The sequence below is a fragment of the Debaryomyces hansenii genome (genome assembly GCF_000006445.2).
Source record: "Debaryomyces hansenii CBS767 chromosome A complete sequence".
In the NCBI taxonomy this organism is placed as follows: Eukaryota; Fungi; Ascomycota; class Pichiomycetes; order Serinales; family Debaryomycetaceae; genus Debaryomyces; species Debaryomyces hansenii.
The window spans coordinates 126,082-147,082 of record NC_006043.2 but is presented as its reverse complement, the minus strand read 5'-3'; the positions used below and the strand labels follow the sequence as shown (position 1 = coordinate 147,082).

Sequence of the window (21,001 nt, the reverse complement as noted above, 5' to 3'; positions counted from 1 at the left end):
TAGAATTACGGGGGATACACGGAGTTGTACGCGGAGCCCTAGAATTTTGCAATTAGATGAGCGTAGGCGAAGCAGGTGGTAATACTGGGGGTTCTAGGTGGACAGACCTAAGGAAGGTGTGTTGGAAGGTATGTTCGAATGTATGACCACCTAGAAGGTCTTGGCTGGAGAGACTAAGGATTTCGGGCTAAGTAGAAGTAGATGTAGGTGTTCAATTGTACACAGCTTTCAATATACTATATAAGGTGTATAGGAGCTATATTATGCGTAAACGGGTGATAATGGGAGCTAGAAGCTAGACAATGGTGGGTCCTGGTGTCTGGGCAATGGTGGGTGCTAAAACCTAGGCAATGCGATTTTATATGCCTTTGGCTGGATGGTGAGTTTGGCTGAAAGGAGAACTTACAGACTCAGAACTAGATACTTCGATTATACTATACACGGGGATTATATGGTCCACTTGTATTCGCCCATGAGGTTTATGGTTTTGTTGTCTTTGGGGTCAGAAAAGTCGACCATGCGGTTTGGCCCACTATCACGGACATGGGTGTCGGACGTGGAATCGGACGCAGAATTGCCAGCAGAATGGGTCACAGAGTTGCCAGCAGACCCTGAAGCTTCCGACGACGCGGCCGAACATCTCTTGCACGGTCTTTTGGCGTGGAGTTTATGGTTCTGCGGACAGCAGACATAACATTGGAACACGATATCCTTCTCGCGTTCCTTGGGGTCTGGATAGTGGGCCTCGTCCAACATCGGAGCTGTTGATGCCTCGCTAATGCGTATGGGTTGTCCATTGGCATCTGGATTGAGTACATCGAGTAATCTATTGTACATCTGGTTGTTTTTGTCAAGCGAGGCCAATATTTTCTCCAAAACAGGGTCAATTGGGTTACGTAGGTTTTCCATCAGCTCTTGTTCTACCGATTCGTTTGGGCTCGTTTCGTTTGGTGTGGTTTGCGTTTCTATAGGCTTTTCGACGTGCTTGCTCTCGTCTGATTCGTTCTTCATCGCCCGGACTAGATCTTCAAATATGGCAAGCATACGCAAACTTGGCTGCGAATGTGCATCTGCCATCTCGTTGGATTTAGATGTCTCGTGGGGTTGCAGCTTTGGTTGCAGCACGGGCCGTATCTCTGGCTGTGGTGGTTCGTCTTTCACATCGTCGATAATATCGGAAAGTTGATTCTGTAGTTCTACAAGCCGTTGTTTGTATACGTCCTGCAGTAATGACTTCCTGTCTATCGGGTTTATTCCTGATGGCATTTCGGCCGCATCTGCCTGACCCGTAGGTCTCGGTTGTTCCCGTACCGGCATTTGTTGGCTCGCAGATTCTTTCACCGGCTCCCCGTTATGCTTCGACTTCAACTCCTGGTTCTCTCTATCTGCTTCGGTGTACAAATTTCTATATTTTATAAGCTTGGTTCTTAAAAGGTCGTTCTCGCGTGATTCGTTTTGAGGTATAACAGATCTTTTCTTGACCTGGTTAAGCTCCTTCTTCAAGTCGTTATTTTCTCTCTGGTAGAGTCCCATTTTCATCTCTAGATTCGAAAGTTGGATTCGGTGGCTTTTAGCTTCGTTATCCCTATTTTCAAGGTCTCTTTTCATGCTTTCGACCTGCTTAATTAACTTATTTATGGAAGTCGTGAGCATTTTCTGATACGCTTCACCTTCCATACTACTTGTTATCGATGCCGGTACCGTGTTTATGAGCTTGTGTGTCTCCTTGATAAGCAATTCTGTCTTATCCTTCCCCTGATCATCTTGTAACTCCGGAAGCTTGAGCGACGACATATCCAATATTCTTTGTATTTCCTTGTCCATAGTGTTATCTGACCCACTAAGACTGTCAATATTCAACCCTGGCATCCCTTTTATATCATCAAAATCATTATATTCGCTTAAATCGTAATTATTCCGTTTCAATGGACTACCTGTATTACTATTTCCTCTCATCCTGTGCAAATGATCCTGGTAATCGTTTCGTACCTTTTTACTGGGTGATAAACTGGAGCTTCTGCCCGTTCCAAATTTCTTAAATGGCGATGAATTCTTTGTATTTTTCACGGCTGATCTGCCTAATTCAATGCTTGGTGAATTGAATATCGAATCTTCATCCGAGTATATCGTAATATCCTCATTTCTTCCCTCCTTCACCTTATATCTATTCAATAGTTCGTGTGTCGAGTCTAGTTCAATGCCCTCCATACTAGTCTGTTTGTACTCTATTAACTGCTAGACTATATAGCTAAAGTCGCTTTTGTATTTATCTATTACTTCTATTTGTAAACAAAGCATTCTACGCGTATAGTGAGATCGAAAAAAAAATTGTATATTTTGTGTGCAGACTATGGAGTTTACTCTTCAACATCAATATGGATTAAATAGTCCAATGATTTCGTCACAGCTGCAATATGCCATGGTATTAAACCAGATGCAGTGTAGTTCAACGGTGGAGTCATTTCGGGAATGATATTAGAGTCCTTTTCGGCTCTATCGTCCGTAATGCTACCATCGATTTCACCAACACAAAGAATATCATTCAAGGTGATTAACTTCTTGTATTGGTTCAACAAGATCTTCATAATTGCGTTTAGATTCCAGTAATTTGAACAGCTTAGTAAATTGATCTCGTAGACTAAATACTGTTTCGTGTCTTCGTGGGTGGAAACTCCGGTTTCCTTGATCAAGTAGCCTATCTTCATTCCCAAGCGAGTAGGAGAGTTAAAAGACGGTAATGGGGCCTTTGGGATCACCGCTGTTAGTTCTTCTGTGGGGTCGTGAATAATCTCATCGGGGTTATATTGGGATGCGTTCGAATGAGGATTGGCGTTGATATTGGTGCTTCCCCCGGTGGAAGAAACAAAATCTTGAGGCAATAGGAAATTCCCTGGTGCATTGAGAAACTGTTGGGGTGAATGGAAATTGATTCCCACGTTATTCGAGGGTGATATGGACATGGAGCCTGCGTTATTATTTGGCGACGGGTTGTTGGAGCCAAAAGTCTTGAAAAAGTCGGGTGCATTTGACGTGGCCCCAACACCACATGTTGGATTAGCGGCATTTGTGCTTGAGCTATTGTCCATATTAGTTGATGTGCGGTTGGTGTTTGGATCATAATTCGACTTATCTTCTTGCTGGCTTGGGCCGATTGGACCACTAAATAATAATTTGGGCGACTTATTGACAGATAAGACAATCAATGATACGTCTTTGTGCTTCATGCTTAGTCTTTTCCAGTGTATCAATTCATCATCGGGAATGATGCTATTTATCCTTGTTAATACTAAAAATTTCTTTCCGCCCAAGCCAGAAGTCCTTTTGATGATCTCATCATTTAGCTTCTTGAATAAGGCGGTGGATATAGTCCAGATCTCGTCACTTATTGACTCTAGACTATGGACGTTTTTGTTGTTTGTTTTCTGAAGGTTTGGAGAGCAATTCCACGATTTGGTTGATACGACAACTCCTAGTGGATCTGACCAAGCGGCCGAAAACCAATTCTTATCAATGGATCTTTCGTATGCCAAATGGAGGAAAATATCATCATTAAACGTGGTTTTTCCATTGCCATTGCTTCCATTGTTCATGAACTTAAAATTAAGATTTGAAGGTGGCTCCTTGACTAATTGTGTGAATAAATGCTTAGTTGGGTCTTTGACTGGTTTCCCAATCGTTCGTTCATTCGGACATTGGTTATATAAGTTCATAGACAATTTAGACAACCTGAAGTTTGATAAGTATTTTAATCTTCTTTGACTTCCACTTTGCTTAATAATAAGTGACCATGGAATAATATGGGCAAATACCTCTACTAGAGGTAGTTGATGATGGCTTAAAAACAATTTGAAGTTTCTAATCAACTTTGAAATTTGTAATAATGAGTTAACACTTTTGTCAAAATTAATGAAAAGTAATAACAATGGTCTATCGAACTCAAATTTATTTGTTTTGTTAATCAAATCAGACTTAATCATTTCAACTAGTGCATTTAATTTGCGATTAACCTGTTTATACATATTTCCATAAACTTGGTCTTCATCTTTCTTATGAACCATTAACAAACCATTATCAATACCTTCCATATCAGGCCTAGAATCTGATGATTGTAAATTAATCTTGGATATATTACCAAAGCAGCATTCCTTATAGTTATAAACTAATGAATTTAAAAATTCGATATTGTAATTATGATGAAGCATATTATGATCGTGTTCGGAGATTAATAACAATTGAAAGTTCTTAGGGCCATTCAAAGGACTGAAATTTAAATACTTCCAGAACTTAATACCAATTGAGTTCAAATTTATTATCGTATCATTATGCTTCAAAACTCTTGCCTTATCATTAGCCAACGGGAAAATAGTGCCGTCTTCAAGTGTATTCACCAATGAACTCTGACCCACATTGTGAACCATTCCTTGATATTTTTTAGAATTATCTTCATTGCTAGAGCTATCGGAATAAATGGCATCCCATTCGATAGAATTTAGTTTCTTTAGTTGTGTCTTAGGATTTAAAATATCTTCATTTGTGATATCGTCAAGAAAGCTTAGCTGGTTATCGAGTTCGTCTTGTATCGTAGTAGTTTCTCCCTTCAATTCGTTAACATAGGCTTCTGTAGTGAATTCGTTAAGATTAACCTTATAACAAAATGGGAATATATCACAAAGTTTATTTTCAAATTGTCTAGATGGCGCCTTACCCTCGATATTGTCATACTCTTCATCGTCTCTTTCATTATTGGATAACTTCATCTCTAAAGAATTTTGTAGCTTGTTCAACCCCATATCAAATATTAAATTCGGGCCTAAACACTTCAAGAATTCATCCAAATTATTTAATTTCACAGTCATTTCATTATTCTTGCATAATTCATAGTCAGACCACTCAGTTTCATCATCCACATCCATATCAAAATTTGTAGAAATTGTTGAGATTTTATTGGAAACAATAACGTTGTTCAAAATGAAGGAAGTGGGAATACTGGCAACATTGACACCCCGTAAAATCAATGGCAAACAATTGGATGACTCTGATATTGATCCCCTAGAATTTGGTGTTGTCATTCCACTTGGTGTATTTTCTGCTTCTTTGCTAGTCGATTTCTTTTCGACCTCCATATCAACAACCATTGGCGAGTCTGATTGTTCTTGTCTTTTAGTCGGTTGATCACTGTTGTCTCCTGTAGGAGAAGTAGTTCCATTCCGATCCTCTCTTGCAAGATTGTTCAACCCGAATGGTGAATCGTTCTTGGGTGGCACATTGGTTCTCGAAGAACTGAATCCAAGTGATGCCGGTGAAGAAAACCCACCGGTATTCATGGAGCTTGCATTATAAGAGTTAGGAAGTATTTGTTTAGCATTGTAGTTTGAATCATTGAAATTCACAACCGCTTGATTCAGTTGAGCAACATACGGGTCATTGAGTGTGTTTAGTTTCAAAGGTGGAGAACGTTTCATATTCATATCATTATTCTCCAAGTTGAGATCATCATCTTCATCACTTTCTTCATCCTCATCCTCATTTTCATCATCATCATCATCATCATCATCATCATCGTCATTATCATCTTCCTCTTCAAGTTCTTCCATCTTCTTGATTATATTATCGTTTTCAGCTGCATGATTTTCGTGGCCTTCATCTTTCATTCTTTCATTACCTTGTTCTTCAGGAAACTCGAAAACCTGTCTTCTATCATTGTCGTCTGTAATAGACTCAATTCCAATAGAATCTTCTCTGCGCAGTGGTAATTCAAATCCACTTACACTTGTAGCTCTTAAAGTCTTTCTTTTCGAATCGATATCGGGACCAGCCGATACTTCCTTATCAACATAAAATTTACCACCTTTACCGTATTTCGTATCAATGTTACTTTTTATTATTGGATTGAACAATATTGGAGAGAATATTGATCTTGCTCCTTCATTTGCCTCATTGTCCGTAGCAGCAGCGGAAGTTGGAGGGTTTACCGACTGAGCAGATCCTGGTAGCGTAGAATTAATTCCGAATTGGGGAAATATAGGTGTTGGTATTACTGGCATTGGAGCACCAGGATCATTATAAATTTGAGGAGTTTGTTTTAAATTCTTTAATGATGGGATCGTCATCTGATCTTTTGGAATGTCTATAAATGTATTTGGTATTGTCCCCGAAGAAGGCTGCATTTTTAAGTCCTTGTCTTCTTTTAAATCTTCCAGTTTGACACTTTCTTCTTTTAAAACTTCCTCGTCTATTGACTTGGCTACTTTGTCCAGTTCATCGACTTGATTTTCCTGGTTAAGACCATCATTGAATAAGTCCTCGAAGTTCTTTTCCTCATTCAATTCATTTGTCGAAACTTCTGTTTTGGCCTTTTCATCTTCACTTGCATCACCAAATAAGTCGTCCATTTCCACATCTTCATCATCACTGTTCTTCTTTACTGGTTCCTGAGAATCCAATTTTACATCACTTGGATTTTGCGCCGGTTGAAAATTGGGGCCGTTAAAAAAATCATTGGTATCAGAGCTTTGTATACCAAATATATCCAGTACACTCCCCGGTATGTCACCAACCATATTTAAGTCACCTTTGTTTTCATTTGCGCCTGTAGAACTCATTCCTGTTGACAACGCACTTGGAATACTGTAATTAAAACTTTGATTGTGTTGATGATTGGGGTTTAGCTGACCAGTAATGTTTGCTTGTTGATGATGGCTGATATTAAAGTCAATGAAATCAGAAATCAAGCTTATTGGGTCGCAAGTAAGAACGTGGGGAGAAGTGGCAGTGTCCTTTTCACTAAGACCAAATTGTAGTAAGCAGAGTCTCCAAGGCCAAAGTATGAACTTCTTGTTATCAACCGGATGGATGAATTTAGAAATCTTTGAAGTTTGATTATTTAAGTGCTGTAAGTTAGGAACCAACTTCACCCAAACCAAAGAGTTCAATTGGTTTAGATCGAAACCCGTGCTGTATTTAATCAATTGCATTAGCACCTCACTATTCTTAGGGGGGTCTGTGGTGAAGTTCGATGCAACATTTACGTTATCGTATAAATGACATCTTATCCCTGATGGGATTATGTATAGAACAAAGTTTAAATCGACGGCTTCTATTTCACTGATATCCACTATACTCGAGTCAAAAAGTTGAAGATGACACTTTTCAGATATAGAGATCAACAAATCTCCGTTTGGTAGTAATATTGGATCAATATGGAGAATAAAATTGGAGAGCCCTTGTTCCTTCACCACAGCATAGTTTCCGAAGAGCTGTACTGCTTCATTCCTTGATAAATTAAACAATACCAATTTCTTAACCGCCTTCAAAAAACTCAAGCATGCATAGGCCAAATACTCGTTCCCGGTACTATGATTATCTTTGTCACTGGCAACTTTCGGAGGGTTCGCTAGCAAATCAGCGCTTACCTGGTTAGAATATTTCAATTGTAACTGTGGATATTCCTTTGTCAAATCAACATGTTCATCAACATGATTGAATTGAAAATAGTACAAGTACTTATTGTAGTATGTTACTAGGCATTTAGGATGGGAGTGTCTTATTAAAAGCTCCAATTCAAGCAAAGTCAGATCGTTCGTTGCACCATTTGTGGTGTAAATTAAATAGGTCACCGAGCATAGATGAGCCAATTTATAATAATTGGTAGCTATACTAGAAGCATCTATTGCCTCAGGCATCTTTGGAGATATCTATGCTTCTTATTGCTTTACCATGTAGATGAACCTACTAGTTGAAAAACTCTGAACTGAACCCAGTTGATATCGATATCGACTTGGTGTGTATATAAGAAATCCAACCATATAAGGACCTACAATACTAAGACTACTACGTACGTATATTAATCATAACTTCTCATATTTGACTTTATTAGCTAATACATTGTTCCTAAAGTCGGGAACTCCCAAGGAACTGGTGTGTCCCCAAGGTTTTTTGGTATTTTCGTTATCAATATGGTCCGCAAAACAGTTCAACCAACCATGTCTTGGATATTCTTTGTTAACAGCAGCAAGAGTGTCAGGATGGATAAGATCCGTGTTCAAACCAACGTTATCCAAAATGGTTGAAATTTGCAATATCAAGCCCAAAGTTGTGATAAAGCCAGTGTCACCCAAATCCTGGTGACGAATTACGGCCTCGGACACAGCTTCCGCGTAGTCTTGATTACCATTGGTGTGCTCCAAGATAAGGTCCCTCGTTATCATTCCGCCGTAGAATTCAAACGACATCTTGGTGGCCTTCATGTTCTTTTCGGTGGTCCCAATATCGTGGAGCAAGCACGTAACAAACAAAACCTCCAGATCTAAGGCCCATTTGTCGAAATGATCGTTGATAATGGCGATACTATATTGATACACTCTTAACGAATGGAATAACACCTTCTCTGGTAACTCCTTGGTGGCGTAGTCCAACATGAACTTGCCCAATGGGCTGTCAGGCAATTCTACCACTGACTGGGCCGTAGGCTCGTTGATCTTGCCAACTGCAGTCTTTATGTCCCGAGCAATTTTCACGAATCCGTATTTTGACATTTTTGATCGATTACTATTTATATGGTCCGATTATCGTTTCCAATTGAATATTCTTAGGCCGTCATTTGTCTATTCCAACCGTCAGAGTCCCTTATATACGTTTGGCTCTGGTGCTGACTAATCGGAGGGGGATTGGAGTCTCGAAGGTGGTTCTATTCCGAACTCTTGCTATTGCTGGAGTTAAGTATTTTTTAAGCATGTGCTTCAGTCCACATTGTATGCAACGTTTCACCCATTGCAGTTACCTATAGAGAATTTCAAAAAGCGAGATATCATATTGAAAAAAGCCAACTGAGTTCAAAACTAAGTCAAAATGGCCATCGTACCTTTCACAAGCCATCTGCCTCCCATTTTGTATGATGTAAAACGGTAATTATGTAGGATGACTAATGGGGTATATAAGTATGTAAGTCTTAACGTGCCATTGACCTCCATACGACCTCTGGGTATCGGGTACTAAATATTTCACTACTATGGACCTGCTTATGTGTATTTACACAAAATGCGATAGTAAAAACTGATAAACAATCACCAGATTTTGTAAATATTGATTCATAGAACATTATCAAGATGTCAGAGAAAGAACAAGAACGTACGTATGGAAGGACAGTGATGTATGAGGAATCCACTAACAAAAACAGCGATTTTAAAGGCATCAGATTTGCCAGAGGAGATGCAAACTAGGATCTTCGAGTTATCCAATGAGGCAGTTTCAAATTATAAGATTGAAAAGGATATAGCCACATATTTGAAGAAAGAATTAGATCAGTTGTACGGAGCCACATGGCATGTAATCGTTGGAAAGAGTTTTGGGTCTTATGTGACGCATGAGCAAGGTTTTTTCACATATTTCTACATTGGCCAATTAGCATTTTTAATCTTCAAGAGTGGATGATTTTTTATCGACTAAGACAACAATATGTGTGCGGATACAGCATATGTACGACGTGGGTCTTTCTATAATAGTCGGGTATATACCTACTCTTCATATATATATTATTAATAAAGTATATTCATTGGATGTCTAACTCTACAATCAGCAAAACCGCACAACAGAGACGAGCACCAAGAGCCCGTCTAATTCTGCAACTTTTCAGCCTGTCCACTCAATAAGGTGAATGCAGGCTTGTCCAACTTATCTCTGCCGTTCAAGAAGTCTAATTCCATGACAAATAAGTATTCAACGATATCACCACCGGTCTGCTTGACCAATTCACCGGCACTTGACGCACTACCACCGGTAGCCAAAATATCATCGACAATCAAAACCTTGGCTCCCTCTTCGATCACATCTTTTTGGATTTGGAATTTGTCACTACCGTATTCCTTTTGGAATTCGGCCGTGAACACTGGGCCTGGTAATTTACCTGCCTTTCTGACTGGAACAAACCCAGCACCCAAAGCCAAAGCCAAAGTAGGTCCGAAAAGGAACCCTCTACTTTCTAAACCGACAACATAATCCACTTTTTGTTCACCAACGTGCAATTGGAATGCTCTGACCAATTTTTGGAATAAGTCCGGTTTGGTGAAAACTGGCAAAAAGTCTTCGAATAAAATTCCTTCACTTGGGAAATTTGGAAATTGCTTTAATGAAGCTCTGATCTCCTTGGCGAGTTCGCTGATTTCAACTTGTGACATTTTTATACTAGATGATGGTGTTTGTTTAAGAGTTGATAGTATGATCAACTAAAAAAATTACTCGATGGCATCGGCCATCCAACGGCATCGTGCGCAGTATGATTTTTACATAGATAACGCAATTTTGACGTGCTGAGCAGGCATTATTGGTAATACGGACATATGGAGGCTTAGTGAACGAGATGCCGATGAATGATCGGCGATGGCTTTGAGGTATTGGTGAGGATGGTAATTTAAACCATCTGCTGTATTGCGTAACGGACTGTTTGAGTAGGGGACTGAGAATGAATATGAGTATGAGTATGGCTACGACTATAACTTTACGACATGACTTTACGACTATGGCTACGATTATGACTCTATGAGTACGACTTTATGACTCTATAACTGAGCCAGAAAAGCATGATACTGGCTGCCTACCACTTAGGAACCTATGCAACAAAGAGTATGCGGCATACTCACGGTCGACAGTATGTTGCTGCTCTCCAGTAGTTTCCAGTAGTTTCCAGTAGTTGTGGCTAGTTTTCGGTGCATCGATTATCTTTTCTCATCAGTACTTTTCAATCTTGAATACAGACTTACACCCCTAATAAATATTCCGTTCCCCAATTAATATCCCTTTCCAATAAGCATTCCCTTCCTTCTTCATTTCCAACCAATACTCTCCATTACAACCCAAAGTACTACAACACTCCCAAAAAATACGACAATACTATAATCCTCTCAACGATATAAATGGGTGCAATTCTCACATTTCGCCTGATTCTCCCCTTTTTCTACGGCTTTTTTTCTCCATCGCCCTCCCTTATATCTCTTCATCTTAACTAACCTTCCGTTTCCCACATTTACCCATAGTTCCTCCAACACCCACTATTATCATTAACAGGAAACCTGCAACAACTTTTTGGCCAGTTTTTGCATTTTTGTGTCACTTTACCGATTATATGGATTGTTGAATTAATTTTTAATACAACACAACTAGAGGAAATATAGTGTTCATTATCAGCAAATCAATCATTAAAAGAGATTATAATAATGTCTGAAGAGGAAAACAGAATCACAACATCCTCTGATGATGTGATCAAACATGAACATCCTGATAATTCGACCGCTGGAGGAGCATATGAAGTTCAAGATAGAGATCAAAATGACATCGATGAAGAAGAAGAAGAGAAGGAAGAAAATAAGAGAAGCGCTGAGGAAGAATATTCTATAGGTTCAAAGCGTCTGTTGGAAGATTCTGAGGAAGGAGAAAGTAAGGTGCCTACCGAAAATGATCAGGCATTAATTAATAATAGCGGTGAAGGTGCGGAACAGCAAGATAATGGTGATGAGGCAAACGACGACGAAAATGACGATGAGAACGACGAGGATGAAGATGAAGACGAAGATGAAGAAGAAGTAAGTTCAAATAAGAGAAAGAGAAGAAGAGGGGCTAATCAGTTTATTGATATTGAAGCCGAAGTGGACGACGAAGAAGAAGATGAGATGGACGAAGACGATGAAGAAGCAGAATTATTGAGAGAGCAATTTATTGCAGATGATAGCCGTGTTGAGACCATGGATGGTAAGGACAGTGCTGGAGAACACCAGGACGATAGGCTTCACAGACAATTCGACCGTCGTCGTCAAGAGGCCGAGGACCAAGACGCAGAAGTTTTAGCGGAGACCTTGAAACAACGTTATCGTAAGACCCATACTGTGTATAGGGGTGACACCACTGCGAGTGGTACCGTATCGCAGAAGTTATTGATGCCTTCTATTAACGATCCAGCCATCTATGCTATTAGATGTACCCCGGGTCGTGAAAAGGACTTGGTTCGTAAATTGTACGAAAAGAAGAGGACTTTGGCAAGACTGAACCCATTGGAAATCTTGACTGTATTCCAAAGAGATTCCTTCAAGGGTTATATATATATCGAAGCTAAGAAGCCAGAGGCAATCGAGAGAGCCTTGACGGGTATGGTGAACATATATGCTAAACAAAGGTTATTGGTTCCTGTCCGTGAATATCCAGATTTGCTTAAGCAAGTGAAATCCTCTGATGTTGAAATTGTTCCAGGTATTTATGTGAGAATCACCCGTGGTAAATATAAGAATGACCTTGCTATCGTGGATAATTTATCAGAAAATGGTTTGGACGTTCGTTGTAAGTTGGTACCTCGTTTAGACTATGGTAAGAATGACGACTTTGATAAAGACGGCAAAAGAATCAGACTGAAAACTAAGCCTATCCCCCGTCTTTTTAGCGAACAAGAAGCTAGAATGTATGATGGTGAGTATTTACAGAGTGGTAGAGGTCCTCGTGCATTCATCTACCGTGGGGAAGAATACAACGAAGGTTTTCTCTTCAAGGACTTTAAATTACAATTCATTCAAACTAAAGACGTTCATCCAAAATTGGAAGAATTGGATCGTTTCCAAACAGGTGATCCGGAGGAAGATGGTTTAGACCTTGCTGCCATTGCTGCATCTTTGAAAAATAAAAATAATTCGGAAGGCGCAGGACGTTCTAGTGCTTTCCAACCTGGTGATAAAGTTGAAATTCGCCGTGGTGAACAAGCGAAAACAATTGGTAAAGTTTTAAGTACTTCCTTAAATGAAATTACGATTTTAGTTACAGATAGTGGTGATCCTAAGTTCGTGAACCAAAGATTGACTGTTCCTGCCAATGATTTAAGAAAACTTTTTAGTGCGGGTGATCATGTCAGAGTTATCGAAGGTAAGCATTCTGATGAGACCGGTTTGGTTATTAAAATTGACAATGATTCGGTAATTCTTTTAAGTGACCAAACGAAGCAGGATGTCAGAGTTTTCGCTAACTACTTAATCAAAGCAACTGATGCTTCACTGAATACCGATGTTACAGGTGGAAAATACGACTTGAATGATTTGGTACAACTTAATGTTTCAACCGTTGGGGTCATTGTTAAGGCTGAAAAGAGCTCATTTGAGGTTCTTACATCTGAGGGAAGATTGATGTCTGTAAACCCAGCCGGTATTGCATCAAAGTTGGAATTAAGTCGTCGTGAACAGATTGCAACGGATAGAAATGGTTCTACTGTTAAAATTGGGGATACGGTCAAAGAAGTTCTAGGTGATAAGAAGAGAGAAGGGGCAATTTTACATATTTACAAAAATTCGTTATTCATAAAGCTGAATGAAATTTTGGAAAATTTGGGTGTGTTCGTAACTAACTGTATGAACGTTAGTACAATTACCACGAAAGACTCGATTGTATCCAAGAGTTTAGGCCCAGACTTAAACCGCATGAATCCAAACTTAAAATTACCCAACCCAATCGCTAATGCCGGTTTAAAAACCCGTGTCGGTGGTCGTGATAAATTGATATATAAGGATGTTCTTGTCAACAGCGGAAACTATAAAGGTTTAATGGGTAAAGTTACTGAAGCTGATGAAGTTTACGCTAGAATAGAATTACACACCAAATCCAAGAAGATCAAGGTAACCAAAAACCTGTTGAGTGTTTTGGTCCGTGGTGAGGCAATCCCATACTTAAGATTTATTGGTGCTTCATCAGGTCCTGGTAATTCCAATCCTTCAGGTAATTTTGGTGGTGCTTCGTTCAATCAACCTGCTAAAACTCCTGCCTTTTCATCTGGTGGTAAATCATCCTGGGGTAGTGGTGGTGCAACTCCTTCAGTCGGTGGTGGTGCAACTGCTTGGGGTAGTGGTGGTGCTCAATCATCTTGGGGAGGAGGTAAAACACCAGCTTACAATTCAGGAAATGCTTCCACGTGGGGCGGTAACGCCGGAGGTGCTTCAGCATGGGGTAATAATAATGGTAATGCTTCTACCTGGGGTAGCAATTCAAAGAATGGAGGTTCTTCCACCTGGGGAGGGAATTCTACCTGGGGTAATTCTAATAAAGGCGGAAAAAGTTCTTGGGGCAATGGCTCTGCCTGGGGTGGAAAATAAGTAACCATTTACCTTTTATCTTGTATATTTTAGTGCAGTCTTTTTATCTTAAATGTATCATTTCGTATTATTTCGTATTACAAGGTCGTCGAATGACTACAAATACCAATGGAAAATAGCGTGTTTTATTTATTATTCTATTTATTCTCGCAACCAGGGCAGTTATGTAAACTCTCATGAACAAAAACATCACAATCGATGCAGAAATCATTTTGACATTTTCCACAACGGTATCTAGAACTTGTAAGGGAATCCATTTTAGTTTTACCGTCTTCATTCACATCTGTGTTTTTAATTCCACTAGGGAATTTAAGTAAACATCCATAACAATATGTACTACTGTATGATTCACTGACTGGAACTTCTTTGTAATCTCCTAATGGTACCAAATGATGATATGATCTTGCCAAATGTGTAGAGAGAATTAGCATAAGCCCACATATTGGACAAATTGTAGGCAAATGGCAAACCTTATTATTACATTGAGGACATTCATAACCAATTACACTTCTTGTTCCAAGTGTTGCTGTTGGATCGTTATTTTTTGATTCAAGAGAATCTTGAGTTGGATGGCATGCACATAATTGCGGAAAATCGACAGATAAGTTTGACGTAGAAGATGTGATAACAGGCTGAATTTTCAGCGGAAATCCCATTTTAATTATCGGTACTTCTTTTGAATTGTTTTCGTCTATCACGGCATTCGTAGTGACAGGAAGAGGAATCACACAATCCATTAATAGCTCTCTGAAGTGAATTTCATTCATAATCACACCATAATTATTACCGCCCGCAGACCAAAAAGTATTCGATTTACCTGGGTTATTTGTTTTATTAACCAATTCTTGGCAGATAGCTACCTGAGCCGATAGCCCAATGACTTTGACTTTGATTTCATCTTTTACTAAGCTATTAATTGTTTTATGAATATCACCAGGGTCACTTGTAAATAATGCTCCAAATATTATTAAGATTTCCTTAGAATTTTTAGTGTCGTTTAAATTCGTACCAAAATTGTACATCAATAAAGACCTTGCCATCTCCAATGCATTTTGTAAAGAAGGATCACCCTTTGGCTCATATTTATTATGCTGTCGACTTTTCAATTGTCTTATCTTATCCAAATGGTATTGTGGCAGACCATTCACCTCACTAATGAGGTTTGATACCCCATTACGCATCATGATTATACCTAATTGAGATATAGGATTCTGATCAAAATATTCTACGACAAATTCCTGTAATAACGATAACATCATCGAAAACCTCGTAGGCCTTAAATCTTTCTCCAGCATAACCAGTGAACCATCAATTATCACAACTAATGTCCTGATGATACCTCTTTGAAATGGAGTAGTTGGGTTTCTCATGATTTTTTTCTTCCTATTTTCAATCATAGTTTGAATAATGGTCTCAAGCGAACGGCCATCCTCATCATCCTTCACAATATCCCACGGTCTTTGGTATTCATCTTCCCATGCATATCCACCGTTTGAACTTTTCAAGTCACCTACTGCACCACTTCGAGGTTGGTGGGTCATGCCACTCGATCTGGTCCGCTTTGAAACACCATCTGCCGGTACCAGCGATTCTTTTTGGCTAGCTTCATTTGATGGGACTCCACTCGGTGTATCAGCAGCTGTATGTTGAGGAGCGATATATTCCTCGTCTGACTCATCCATAATGAATGAAGAAGAAGATTCTTAAGATGATAATTTTAAAGCTGCCCGACATTTATTTTAGTATCAACGAATGTCGCAATATGCCAGAAGCACAATTAACTACTAATGTTGTATAAATATCCATGAAAGTACACAGGTTGCGATACTTTTGGTTGGTAGACTAGGTCTATAGATCTATTGTTTAGTCTTATTATTACTGTCTATGATAATGCGTTATTATATGCGTACAGAAGATATTGTTATTAGTTGATGCAAAAATACAGTTTAAGTGCAGCATATCTGTTAATTATTCGAACCTAAGCAGATATTAGCGTTAGTGTTGTAAGGATAATATTATTGTGGTACATTCCAATGATGTGTATTAATATTTTTGCCTCATTTATTTAGTTTCCTCTTCTTACAGTCTAAGTCTGTAGTGAAGCCATCAACTTGGATCACTTGATTAACCGGGTCAGCTGGGTCAGCTGGATTAATCTGGGCGATTTGGTCAATTTTGGTTATTATCTTATTGAAATCAACTTTGCCTTCTTCATCAATATCGTAAAACAATCCATAGAAATTTTGCAAATCATTTTCTAGCTTGTCCTCAAAGTCCTTCTCTTGATACATTTCCTTCAACTCAGATACCGCAAGTAGGTCCTCTATATGTAGTATATCTCTTAATGTATATCCATGGTTGAGAACGGGAGTTAATTCACGTCCTCTGTTATCATATGATGCAGCAAACCTTTCGTCTCCGAAGAATTCAGTAAACTCTTCTGGCGACAAATACTCTTTAAAGTCTAAATTAGGAGGGTACTCTTTATTTTCTAGCTCTTTATTTTTCTTAATCTTGGGGTTCGGTGCCGAATCATTCTCTTGAATGTAAAAGTTTCTTAGTAACTGAACGGCCTCTGTTCTTAAGACCCCTCCATAGCTTTGATACGCCTTATTGATTTTATCTTGATGGATACTCAAAATTGTTCCGTTTCCTCCAAATCTATCGTTTCCACATCCATAGACCACGTAGCCTATCCCAATCTGTTTCAATGCCGATGCACACATTATGCATGGTTCTACTGTCACATACAATATTACATCACCAAAAAATCCCTGAATCTTAGCAATATCAGATCTATCGTGTACTGGAATTTGACTCATCACCTTGTCTATAGCTATGAATTCGGCATGTCTCGTACCATTTAGCGACCGATTAGTATCATTATACCCTATACTTAAAATTTGATTTGTACTTCTGGAAACTAAAATACATGCAACTGGCGTTTCATTGTTTATCATAGCTCGGTATCCAATGAATAAGGCAATAGCCATATTTCTGAAGGTCGGTATCATATCAGACATGCTGAACTTCGTTTGTATTTATATTATATTGTAATTCTTTTTGACAGAAATATTTCAGCTCATCTGAGATCGAGCATAAATTGTTATTGTTTATACCCTGCTTTTTTAAACTGGAATGTCAGGCCTCCATAAACAATTCCTCAAGAAGATAAAAGAACAAGAAAGGGCCTTTGGATTATCTCTGCTTTCTGAAGACCCTGATGAATCTGAATCTAATTCTAATTATTTCAGCCCAACACCTCAACCTCCAAATGAACTAAGAACCGATATAAATGAAGAGCGTCACGGACATATACGGGAAACATATAATGATACTAAAAGAGACGTGTTTCCGATAGCTGATATCTATACGGATCCAAGATCAGGTGTCCGATTCCAAACATATTTCAAGCCGCCATCATCTTCCAATGCACCCATATTCATATGTCACCATGGAGCAGGTTCCTCCTCGATGACATTTTGCAAATTGGCACAATCGTTAGATAACGAATATGGCAAGAACAACGAATATCCAGGATTATTCACTTACGATATGCGAGGTCATGGTGATTCATCTACAACGATTCCACCTGATTATTCGTTAGCCACGATAACGAACGACTGTGAATTTATAATAGATGAATTCCATGCCAAACATGCACTAAGGTCTTCTATTTATTTATTAGGCCATTCTTTAGGTGGATCGGTTTTGACAAGCTACCTTGTGGCCAATCCGGATAATGCCTACAAATTCAAGGGTTTAATCGTGCTTGATATAGTAGAAGAAACTGCCATTAAGGCGTTGAGTGCAATGCCGCAGTTCGTTCGGAAAAGACCAACGACATTCGGTGACTATCAAGAAGCAATCGATTGGCATATAAAAGAGTCACACCTATTACATAGCGAAGAATCAGCTCTCGTCAGTGTCCCAGACTTGCTACGTGAATGTCCAAATGGTTTAATTTGGAAAACCAATCTACAAGAAACTGAACCATTCTGGGAAACCTGGTTTACCGGTCTTTCGGAGAATTTCATAAATTGTGGTAAAACCCAACATATAGCCAAATTGCTAGTCTTGTCCGGGCATGAGACTTTAGATACAAATTTAATCATTGGCCAAATGCAAGGTAAATATCAGTTAATAGTCTTCAATAATACCCAAAATACGGGACATTTTATTCAAGAAGACATACCAACGCAAATAAGTATCAGTCTCGTTGATTTTGTCAGGAGGAATGATTCTCCTAATGAATACATGAAGAAAGAATTCGGTTTTGTCCCTAAGTGGGGTGGCAAGATTCATGATTAGTTATAGAAAATGTATGGGTTCTTTCTTTCCGCTAATATATATATGATTTAAATCTATCGTCAACGATTGAATATGAACCTACAATGAAATTATTTTTCTAATTTTATTAGTTCATTATATTATTGTAAGAATTAACTGAAATTCATAAAAAAACTAATAAAAATTTCGAAAAATTACTTTTATGACCAAAATCAGCAGAATATGGTACTTTGCATGCCATAAATCCCATTGATATGTTCCAAATCTTAATACTAAGCACCAGTGTTAAGTCAACTGAATAAAAATTGTTATATAGTAGATTTTGCATCCATCAATTTTCGTTTTTTCTACATTGCGCACAGTTAAGTCAAGTAAGTCATTGTACATATTTATACTTAGATATTAATCAACACTTAGGTTGGCTCTCTTAATTTCTTCAGTCCTTTGGTTTATTATATCGACTGCTTCATCAATTTTCTTACTGGCCCATGGAAATCTAGGATTGATTAAAAATGGTCTCAAATCGAATCTATTATCGTCTGGAGAATATTGTTCAGCATGATAGGAAGGTGTCATTGTAGTCATTTTATGTCTGTTAATGGCATAGAAAAACCAAAACCTCTTAACCTTTTCCGCGACCTGTTCAGCAGTCAAGTTAAGCGGTGGCTGGGACCATTCATGATACAATTTAATAAACATTGCCATGGGACCACATTTATCGACTTTACGCAATCTACCAAATCTGGACAATTCATCATAAGTCATACCCATATCAACTTCATCGCTTTGGACGTAGTTTTGAGTTATTGGCTCTAATTCGGCTGTAGGAGTTGCAGTTAAGAAGTCATGTAATATAGGCAATTCGAAATTCTTGTCAGCCCAATCGATAAATCTCTTCAAATCAGTCTTGGAGATTCCTCCAATCGGATTGATATCGGCACTAGAGCAATCATATTTAGTCAAGTAGCCTCTTAAACATTCATCAACATTAGCACTTCCCAAAACCAATAAACCGCCTGAAATGTTTCTAGTCCAGGGCAACAATTGAGCAAAAAGATAACTCAAGACCATACGTAACCTAGCTTGAATATTCTGTAATGCCAAATTCTCTGTCTGTGAACCTCCAAATATCTTAAAAATTGGTTTTTTACCAGTGGCAACTTCAAAAACGGAGACAACAGCGCTTACCAAAGAGTCCATGTTCATATCGATATGATGAGACCCAACTTTTTCCGATAGCTCCTTAGCTCTCGATCTAGTTTCTTTCGAAGAGTTTTCAGTACCCATGAAACTGGTGTAAAATAACCTACCAGCAACTTCTTGTGGTGTTTTCGGAACAAACTCTGGGTCATGAGTTAAAGATTGAATATCAGAAATAACCTGTTTATCGCCCTCTTCACAAGACTTAACAACTAATCTACACATCAGGTGAACAATAACTGCAGTAGCACAAGAATCGATACCTCCACTTAAAGGCAAGAAATACCCGGCACATTTAGATCTTCTCAAGTAATCCCACAACCAACAAGCAGGTCCTAATGCGATTTCTTCTTCAGGTAGATGGTATCTGATATCACGGTAAGGAGAAGGTTTTACATTTGGATTGAAAACATTACTATTTGGGGACAACTCGATGTCAGTAGGAATATGATGGTAAACTGTTGAATCTGATTGAGAAACAGATTGGAATGCAGACAGCTTTTGGTTACGGTAAGACCTAACGTCATCTAGATCGATCGTAGCTGAAACAACTTCAACGTCACGAAGGGAAAACTGAGATGCCTGCGCAACGACCTTACCGTTGACAATAATACAAGCACAACCATCATAGTATAACCTGTCACCATCGCAACCCTTTTGATTAGCATACAAGTAGACCCCACCGCATTTTTTGGTGGCCCCTGTGATCAACTGTAATCTCGTATCTAATTTTCTCAATTCATGATGTGATCCGGATGAGTTGGTGAAGATTTCAACCCCATCTAACGCCATAGAAATATGAGGAGACTGGGGAGTGAATAATTCTTCACATGTTTCGGCCCCTAGGGTGGTTTCCAACGTTTGTATAACACAATCCCCGAACGTCACGTTGGATTGTCCGGTAACAGAGCTAATATTTTTAGGCAATTGGAATGATTCATAGTATTTAGGTCTATTCCAAGGAGTAAAATACCTCATTTCTCTATAATTACCGTCATTTGCTAAGTAAAGCTTTGGTCTAATTAATAATATCTTCCCATTGTACGAGAGTAACCGACAATTATACTTAATGGATTTGTGTATAATTGGCATACCAACATCAAGCAAAATGTCTTGAGTGTTTGGATTAGTCAATATGTGACCATACATTTCCCACGAATGGTCATATAAGTCATTCTCTAAGAAATGGTCTAAACAGCCATATCCACAAATTTCTAATTCAGGTCCAACTCTTAGCGTAGCACCTAATTTTTTGGCCTCAATGATACTGGTAATGATACGATCTCTGTTACCCTCAAAGTCCAATGCCCATTGATTTAGGTTACAGGTAGCTAATGTTATATAATGTCCCATAATTATCAACAATTATAGAAGAAGAGTTCCAAATTAATCACAATTTT

At 38.7% G+C, this 21,001-nt stretch overlaps 10 protein-coding genes across 10 annotated transcripts; 3 read left to right on the top strand and 7 right to left on the bottom strand. All coding sequences in view use genetic code 12, as the record gives it.

The window, feature by feature from the left end:
- Nucleotides 1–447: 447 nt before the first annotated feature.
- On the bottom strand, nt 448–2,208 carry DEHA2A01738g (DEHA2A01738p; the record flags this gene model as incomplete). The annotated part of the gene is made up of 1 exon (XM_456414.1): nt 448–2,208. The coding sequence occupies one exon, from the start codon at nt 2,206–2,208 to the stop codon at nt 448–450; it is 1,761 nt and encodes a 586-aa protein (XP_456414.2).
- Nucleotides 2,209–2,357: 149 nt separating this feature from the next.
- On the bottom strand, nt 2,358–7,682 carry DEHA2A01716g (DEHA2A01716p; the record flags this gene model as incomplete). Its single annotated transcript, XM_456413.1, has 1 exon — nt 2,358–7,682. One exon carries the CDS (start codon nt 7,680–7,682, stop codon nt 2,358–2,360), a length of 5,325 nt encoding a protein of 1,774 aa, XP_456413.2.
- A 165-nt stretch (nt 7,683–7,847) lies between these two features.
- On the bottom strand, nt 7,848–8,534 carry DEHA2A01694g (DEHA2A01694p; the record flags this gene model as incomplete). The annotated part of the gene is made up of 1 exon (XM_456412.1): nt 7,848–8,534. The coding sequence occupies one exon, from the start codon at nt 8,532–8,534 to the stop codon at nt 7,848–7,850; it is 687 nt and encodes a 228-aa protein (XP_456412.2).
- Nucleotides 8,535–9,104: 570 nt separating this feature from the next.
- On the top strand, nt 9,105–9,429 carry DEHA2A01672g (DEHA2A01672p; the record flags this gene model as incomplete). Its single annotated transcript, XM_456411.1, has 2 exons — nt 9,105–9,126; nt 9,176–9,429. The coding sequence occupies 2 exons, from the start codon at nt 9,105–9,107 to the stop codon at nt 9,427–9,429; spliced, it is 276 nt and encodes a 91-aa protein (XP_456411.1).
- Nucleotides 9,430–9,611: 182 nt separating this feature from the next.
- DEHA2A01650g (DEHA2A01650p) lies at nt 9,612–10,172 on the bottom strand (the record flags this gene model as incomplete). The annotated part of the gene is made up of 1 exon (XM_456410.1): nt 9,612–10,172. The coding sequence occupies one exon, from the start codon at nt 10,170–10,172 to the stop codon at nt 9,612–9,614; it is 561 nt and encodes a 186-aa protein (XP_456410.1).
- Nucleotides 10,173–11,207: 1,035 nt separating this feature from the next.
- On the top strand, nt 11,208–14,111 carry DEHA2A01628g (DEHA2A01628p; the record flags this gene model as incomplete). Its single annotated transcript, XM_456409.1, has 1 exon — nt 11,208–14,111. The coding sequence occupies one exon, from the start codon at nt 11,208–11,210 to the stop codon at nt 14,109–14,111; it is 2,904 nt and encodes a 967-aa protein (XP_456409.2).
- A 137-nt stretch (nt 14,112–14,248) lies between these two features.
- On the bottom strand, nt 14,249–15,793 carry DEHA2A01606g (DEHA2A01606p; the record flags this gene model as incomplete). Its single annotated transcript, XM_456408.1, has 1 exon — nt 14,249–15,793. One exon carries the CDS (start codon nt 15,791–15,793, stop codon nt 14,249–14,251), a length of 1,545 nt encoding a protein of 514 aa, XP_456408.2.
- A 375-nt stretch (nt 15,794–16,168) lies between these two features.
- Nucleotides 16,169–17,134, bottom strand: DEHA2A01584g (DEHA2A01584p; the record flags this gene model as incomplete). The annotated part of the gene is made up of 1 exon (XM_456407.2): nt 16,169–17,134. The coding sequence occupies one exon, from the start codon at nt 17,132–17,134 to the stop codon at nt 16,169–16,171; it is 966 nt and encodes a 321-aa protein (XP_456407.2).
- A 115-nt stretch (nt 17,135–17,249) lies between these two features.
- Nucleotides 17,250–18,422, top strand: DEHA2A01562g (DEHA2A01562p; the record flags this gene model as incomplete). Its single annotated transcript, XM_456406.1, has 1 exon — nt 17,250–18,422. The coding sequence occupies one exon, from the start codon at nt 17,250–17,252 to the stop codon at nt 18,420–18,422; it is 1,173 nt and encodes a 390-aa protein (XP_456406.2).
- A 381-nt stretch (nt 18,423–18,803) lies between these two features.
- DEHA2A01540g (DEHA2A01540p) lies at nt 18,804–20,954 on the bottom strand (the record flags this gene model as incomplete). The annotated part of the gene is made up of 1 exon (XM_456405.1): nt 18,804–20,954. One exon carries the CDS (start codon nt 20,952–20,954, stop codon nt 18,804–18,806), a length of 2,151 nt encoding a protein of 716 aa, XP_456405.2.
- Nucleotides 20,955–21,001: the final 47 nt, after the last annotated feature.